The following is a 7,330-nucleotide window of genomic DNA, read 5'->3' on the forward strand; positions in this document are numbered from 1 at the left end:
AAAACTAATAAAAAGGATAAGGATAAATAAAAAAAAAGACCAGGGGAAACATGTCTTTATGATCATATAAAACACTATGAACTGCATTAAAAGTTAGTTAAAAGTCCTGCATGCCCCCTCCATGGATTAAAAAGATATGATCACATCTTTTTTTGCAAAGCAGAAGCTCATTCTTCTGACAGACCAGGAACAACACTTCCAGGCAGTATATGTTGGTATGCTTTTGCTAGTTGTTGGTGGATGACACAGTCAACAATAAGACTGATATCAGATCATTTGAAGTGGGCTGTCTATTTGTGTTATATTGGATAAGATCACATGTTGCCTTAATACCACTATAAAACAAATTATAGGCTACTGCTAAATTAAGATAATTGTTTTGGGGTCACTGATTACCACTGTTTGAAATCCTTAACCAAGTATGAAGAGAGCAGGGTACGTTGTTTGGGGTCACTGATTAACAGTATTTGAAATCCTTAACCAAGCATGAAGAGAGCAGGGTACACTCTTTGGGTTCACTGATTAACAGTATTTGAAATCCTTAACCAAGTATGAAGAGAGCAGGGTACGTTGTTTGGGGTCACTGATTAACAGTATTTGAAATCCTTAACCAAGTATGAAGGGAGCAGGGTACGTTATTTGGGGTCACTGATTAACAGAATTTGAAATTCTTTTTTACCATGTTTGAAGCGGGCAGAGTCCATGTTTGCCAGTAGGCTTTTGTTCTATTGCCAAGTATCTTATTATTGGATCAGGGCTGATGACACCAGTCTGATGGGAGATGCAAGTAAAATACAGGCTTCAGTTATATTGACGTGAAAGAGAAATTACGATGTTGGTGTAAAATAAAGTTCACAGTTGTTTTTTCCTTTTTTTGGCTTCACTTAACAGCCTGCATACACACCTCTTTGGATTCCTTGTTACATTGTTTATCCTGGAAGTCTTTCCCTATCACCTCCTTTGATGGTGTCACGCAGGTTGTGAAGATCAAGCTCTGATTGGTCGGAGACTAACATGAAGTATGTCTCTCAGCCAACTCACAGCCAGAATTCATGACTTTTGCCAAGGAACATTTTAACAGACAGAGATATTGTGTAGTCTGAGCCTGGCAGGTTTGAGCCCTTGTTTGCAGAATGGATTCAATCTTTTCTGTAATCGGATCCTACATTGACTGGAATGTCAGAAGTCTGCTGCTCTTCACTTCAGTTTTCATCCTCACTGCAGATTATATTAAGAACCGTCGGCCGCACAGCTTCCCTCCAGGACCTCGGGCATTTCCTATTGTGGGCAACATATTCACTCTGGATTTCAACAGGACCCATGAGAGTATGACACAGGTAGATCATAGATATCAAAAATGTCTTGCAACTGATAGGACTCATGTGTATTAGGTACATGCACTGCCTTTTTCCTCTCACTCATCTACTCTCAGTTAGCAGGGAAATATGGAGACGTGTACAGTCTGCGAATGGGCAAAAGGTGGATGGTGGTGTTAAATGGGTTTGAGGTCCTGAAAGAAGCTCTGGTAAATCAGGGGGACAGCCTGGCGGACCGACCAGGCAGCCCTCTGCAGATGGACATAAGTCATGGACTAGGTGAGAGGATGTAATATACACACACAAATGTAAAGCCAGTGTATTCAACTCACTGCTATTGTGACTCCTGTTAAACTCAAACAGGAAATAAATGAGTGAAAACACTGTGTGATCGCTGACAATGCTTCCCCTCCAATCACTGTTACAGTTGGTGATATAGCTCATACTTTTTATTAAGTTCAAATGTTATGCTTTACCATTTTCACCCTTTTCATTTTGTATTGTTAAGGTACGTAAACTATGTCACATTGTTTTAAATGGAAGATAAAACTTATTGGTGAACATAGCCTATTTGTTAATAAGGAACCATTTGTGCAAATATTGTCAAAGAGATTTTGTGTTTAGATGACATTTAAATGCATTTAACATCTTCTCAGATGGCAGCGACAGCTTGGTTATATACAGGAAACACTCTGGAGCATGTGAAGCTGACGCCACACCATGTTAAATTTTTTCTGGATGGGGACGCCATCTTGTGAAGATTTTGTTGTGTTACCTGGGCCTGCTACAGTGATCAAGCAACGATATTTGGACAAACTGATCACAGTAAACTTAGGACTTAGCAGGCTGGATCACAGATCCTGATGCAATACATCCACTTACATGGACTTTATGAGCTATATTGTTTTCGGACCGAGTGCATAAACTTTTATGACAGAGGTAATGGAGTGCATACCTCACAAGATGGTTCCCCCATCCGACACAGCGTGATATACCTTCACGTTCTCTATAGCCAAAGTGGTATCTGGCCACTGTGTGTGGTCACTGATCCAACGACTGACCAAACAACCTTGATTTATTAAGTTAGCACAAATGCTCAGGTTCAGGCAAGGTCGCAAAATATAATTAGACATGTCTATAAAATAAAGGGTTGTTTTGTAATACAAAAAGAACATGAACAATTCTAACAAAATTATAATCCAAACACACCTCAAATTGCAGTGAGATCTAGGATATTCTGTTATCTGACCAGGTGTCTTTTGAGAATGAGACCCCACGTCTCAATGAGATTATCTGTTAAATTAACGGTTAAACAGATTACTAACAAAGAAGCATGGCCATTGCATTTTTCAAGTAGCCAGTGTCGTTCTGGTCTATTGCCTAAAACTTCAAAAATTTCTGCCTGTATATCTTAAAGCAGTGGTTCCCAACTGGTGGTTCCCTGTCCAAAATTGGGTCCTGAGTTCACTCTGAATGGACCACAAATGACCTACGAACATGTCAGGTTTGTACAAAACATACCTTATTTTGAAGTACAGTGAATTTCTGGCACAAAGCTTTTACTTTGAAGTGCCATTTCCTGCTATAGAGTGAGTGACTAACGGGCAGCTATATGACAGAGACGGAAAACTAGCCCAACGACATGGCCAAACGCAAGTATGACACTGAATACCTCCAACTGTGTGGACCTTGAACTAATGACTAAGGAGAAATCTGGACCCCATGGCTCAACCAGTTGGGAATCATTGTCTTAAAATACACTAAATCCTGCATTAACTTTTTAAATGACCAATTTACCTGCACAGTGCTCTTTACGAAGTTTTTTCCTGTTGGTGTACTTCACACAAAATAAAAAATCCATTTTTATAGCTAGCAATTTTTAACAGTTGCAAAAATGAATGATGGCTATCGGTCAATGTCGAGCAACTGTTGAGCATCTGTCGCCCTAGTTTTGGCAGTGTGTCCTGCATCTTTGGCACTAGTCCGATTCTATGTGTTGAATGGGTGTTGGAGACAGCGTAGCCCATCGGTGAATGAAATCACTCTGATTGGCAGTTCAGCTCAAGGCAGAAGAGAAGTGGAAGTGAGGAAAGCAAACAACTAAAATCAAAAAGGTGTGAGATCAAAACAAACTTGTCATATTAGGTAAGATTATGCTTTTAGCCATTAAACTCTTTTGCAGAGACAGATGGTATTTGTTTGTGTTATTGTTTGCTAGCACACGGTAAATATTACTTATTTTTTAAACACTGGGTTGTGTTATTAAAGTGCTAACTGGCAATCTAACGTTTTGAATCTGTCCTGTCAGTTTTTGGTTGACCATTGGCTGTAGTCCTTGTGGTATGTTCAGGTGCAATTTTTTTGGCCGAGACATGTGAGGCAATGCAGCAGTCGGCTGTTGTCACCAGTAGTTCTTTGATGTTGGTTTGGTTTGTCTGGGCCTTTAATAAAATAACTGCCTTGTCTCTTGTCTTAAAATGATTTGTGTAAAATATGTAAAAGAATATTCCTTCATTTTCTTTCTTTTTCTTTTTCATTTTTAACTTCTTTTGATGTATTTCCCATCAGGTGTAGTTTTCAGCAATGGGAACACATGGAAGCAGCAGAGGCGTTTTGCATTGTCGACCCTCAAATATTTTGGATTTGGCAAGAAGTCACTTGAACCTGTCATCTTGAATGAATTTACACATTGTGCAAACGCCTTAATTAGCCATAAAGGTAAATAGTGTATGCACAGCAAACCATTAACAATGGTACACAATCATGTATACAGTTTACATCTAATTTTCTGTCTAATTGTGGAGGTAAACCATTCAATCCTCACCTCGTCCTCAACAACGCTGTCTCCAACATCATCTGCACCTTGGTTTTTGGTCATCGCTTTGAGTACAGTGATGAGAAGTTCATCAAACTGATGAAGAGCGTTGGCAAAGCTTTCAAGCTTCATGCCTCAATCTGGGCACAGGTACGACATTTTAAAGCTGTTCATTAAATCTTAATACTGTGTACTCCTGTGTGGCAGTCCTCATGATAAAACAGTTTATCACTCATGCAAGAAGCTCTATTTGGACACAGATATGTAATATTCAGTACACACACAGCTCAATATGGAAAATGTGTAAGATGCTCAAGAGCTGATTTGTAAACAGGTTTGAATATTTGGTATGGATTTAGAAAATCTTTCCCCAAAATGTCTTATCAATAAGTAATAGTTTCTAATCTGCTCTCCTCTGCAGGTTTACAACTCATTCCCTCGACTGATGAGACATTTGCCAGGGCCACATCAGACAGTCCTGCACAGCTGGAACAATATAAAGGACTTCATAAGACTGGAGCTTAAGCAGCACAGACAGAACTGGGATCCCTCAGACCAAAGAGACTTCATCGACTGCTACCTGAAAGAGATTGAGATGGTGATTGACACTAGATGTGGCTTTATTACATGCACTGACTGTAATGGCACTGACATGTAATTATTTTGTTGCATTTTTTAACGCATGTATCTGTATATATTTTCAGAATAAGGAGCAGGCTGACAGTACTTTTAATGAGGAAAACCTGGTTATGTCTGTCTCAGATCTGTTTGCGGCTGGCTCTGAGACCACAGCTACCACTCTGCGCTGGGCTTTCCTCTACATGGCAAAGTACCCTGAGATTCAGGGTAAGATCACTGACCAAGCCAACACAGCTCTGTGCAAATGGGTGACACCAGAACAAGTGGTCATTTTATAGGTGGACGATTTTTGATACATCATGTGATTACATTTATTTCAAGGTGACAGGTCTTTTTCAAACTGTTGATGAAATAAAGTTTGCCTTTCTGTCTGTTCCCCTCCTGCTGCACAGCAAAGGTCCAGGCTGAGATAGACAGAGTCATTGGACAGTCCAGACAGCCGTCCATGGAAGATCGTGCAAATCTGCCGTACACTGATGCTGTCATACATGAGATCCAGAGGATGGGCAACATAGTTCCTCTCAGCGTGCCTCATGCTACCACCAGGGACATCGAGCTGGGAGGATACACAATCCCAAAGGTCAGTTCTCCTACGCATTTTTATGCCACATCATTACAATGTACTGTCTGTTCTTTCTTCATGAATTGTCATTATGATTCCAACCACCAGGGACTTACAATAATCCCCAATCTGACCTCGGTGCTGTTCAACAAGAATGAATGGAAGACTCCCAACACCTTCAACCCAGGACACTTTCTAAACGAGGAGGGCAAGTTTGTGAAGCCAGCTGCTTTCATCCCTTTCTCTGCTGGTGAGGAGCAACACAATGTCTTGTTTTTTCAGTATATTTACCTGTTTAGACAGGAGCCTGGAGCATGTCCCAGTGTACACTGAGACTGTACGGTGCACATAATGATTGCAGATTGGTCCAGAAAAAAACTCTCATGATCAAGAAAATAACAACATACCCAGGGGCGAAAATCCCATTTCATAGTTGGGGGGGACAATAAACAGTAAAATTTTAGAGAATAATTCCAGGGGGGGACAAGGAAAAAAAGTTGTAGCCTGTCTTTTATACAGCATCTTTTACCGCAATTTGACGCTTTAATCTTCTCTCTATCTCTCCAACAGGCAGAGTGAATGTCTATACTAACTAAACTAAAACTAAAACTAAACATTTCCTGCAATTAAACTGGTAAACTGGTTTATAAACAGTGTGCTGTGAGATCTGCCGCTGCGCACCTCACAACCGTGCGTAATAGTCACGCGTAATGACCGCTCCTCGTCTGCACGTCTTTGATGTTTGTCTCACTGACAGGAGAAGAGTCTACAGACAGGTACCCATTAGCTACGCTCCGTCACAACCGTGCGTAATAGTCGCACGCAATGACCGCTCCTCGTCTGCACGTCTTTCATGTTTGTCTCACTGATAGGTGGAGAGCCTACAGACAGGTACCCATACGAGCCGCTCTGCCACAACCGTGCGTAATAGTTGCGCGTAATGACCGCTCCTTGTCAGTTAGACTGCACGTCATTCATGTTTGTCTCACTGACAGGTGGAGAGCCTACAGACAGGTACCCATTGCTCCGCCACTGACTGCTCTTGTCCTGTCCTCTCCCTCTTCTTTCTCTCCTGTCCTCTCTGACTATCACTAAACTCTGAGCTTAATCATTAGCTTTTAGCTTAGCAGCACTCGTAATTGAGTAGGCTTTTGAACAATGCAGGAGAAATGTTGCAGAAAGTTTATATTATCAGCCTGGGCCTGGGGCTTGTTGTAACAGTAAATGGGATGTGTTGTAACTTGTGGGATGTGTTGTAACTTGTGTAGCCTAAGTTAAACTGTGTCTGTGTGAGTGAACATCTTACCCTGCAATGCGCAATGTGGGCAGCGGTTCCAGCCACACGCTGCTACTTCTGCCAAGCAGCCCCGCCCGAGTGTGGGATATACCACTACTAGGAATGGGAGGGGGGGACTAAATCTTTTAAGATTTAAATAGCACATTATTGCACGATTATAATGAGCACCGCTTACATTGTGCTTTCAATAAATACTACTGCATTGTTCAAAAATTATTAATTGTGTCTCAAATGATTCTAGGGGGGTACAGCTTTACTGAAGGGGGAGTCATGTCCCCCTGTCCCCCCCGGGATTTCCGCCCCTGAACATACCTACATTCATCTTGTGATGAATGCCAGTCACTGATCAAAGCCACTTCAGTCAGGTTTTAGGAAGCAGCATAGCACTGCTACTGCTGCCCTAAAAGTTTTTAATGATGTGTTTGAGGCATTGGACTCTAAAAAGTTTTGTGCTGCCTTGTTCATTGACTTGTCCAAGGCATTTGACACTGTGGACCACAGTCTTTTGTTGAAAATTTTCCTCAAGATTGGCATCTCCAAACAGGCAGCCACTTGGTTTACAGACTATTAGTTAGTTAGTTCCACCTTTCTTGAGGTCACAAAAGGCGTACCTCAAGGCTCAGTCTTAGGACCCATTTTGTTCACAATTTACATTAATGATCTGTGCGCAAACTTGTCAAATGCCTCATATCATTTTTATG

The 7,330-nt window shown here is 41.3% G+C and overlaps 1 protein-coding gene across 4 annotated transcripts in view; it reads left to right on the forward strand.

Annotated features, from left to right (window-relative positions):
• Positions 1–795: 795 nt before the first annotated feature.
• LOC126396432 (cytochrome P450 2J6-like) overlaps positions 796–7,330 on the forward strand; it is a 24,062-nt gene continuing 17,527 nt past the window's right edge. The window contains exons 1-8 of one of the 4 annotated variants that reach the window (XM_050054501.1): positions 796–1,337; positions 1,433–1,595; positions 3,885–4,034; positions 4,121–4,281; positions 4,553–4,729; positions 4,836–4,977; positions 5,163–5,350; positions 5,441–5,582. In XM_050054501.1, the coding sequence (XP_049910458.1) occupies positions 1,134–1,337; positions 1,433–1,595; positions 3,885–4,034; positions 4,121–4,281; positions 4,553–4,729; positions 4,836–4,977; positions 5,163–5,350; positions 5,441–5,582 (1,327 nt within the window). In that variant the 5' untranslated portion in view covers positions 796–1,133. The remainder of the gene's footprint in view (positions 1,338–1,432; positions 1,596–3,884; positions 4,035–4,120; positions 4,282–4,552; positions 4,730–4,835; positions 4,978–5,162; positions 5,351–5,440; positions 5,583–7,330) is intronic. The other 3 variants (XM_050054502.1, XM_050054503.1, XM_050054500.1) reach the window with 3 other exon arrangements.

Source organism: Epinephelus moara, chromosome 10 (assembly GCF_006386435.1).
Source record: "Epinephelus moara isolate mb chromosome 10, YSFRI_EMoa_1.0, whole genome shotgun sequence".
Classification (NCBI taxonomy): Eukaryota; Metazoa; Chordata; class Actinopteri; order Perciformes; family Serranidae; genus Epinephelus; species Epinephelus moara.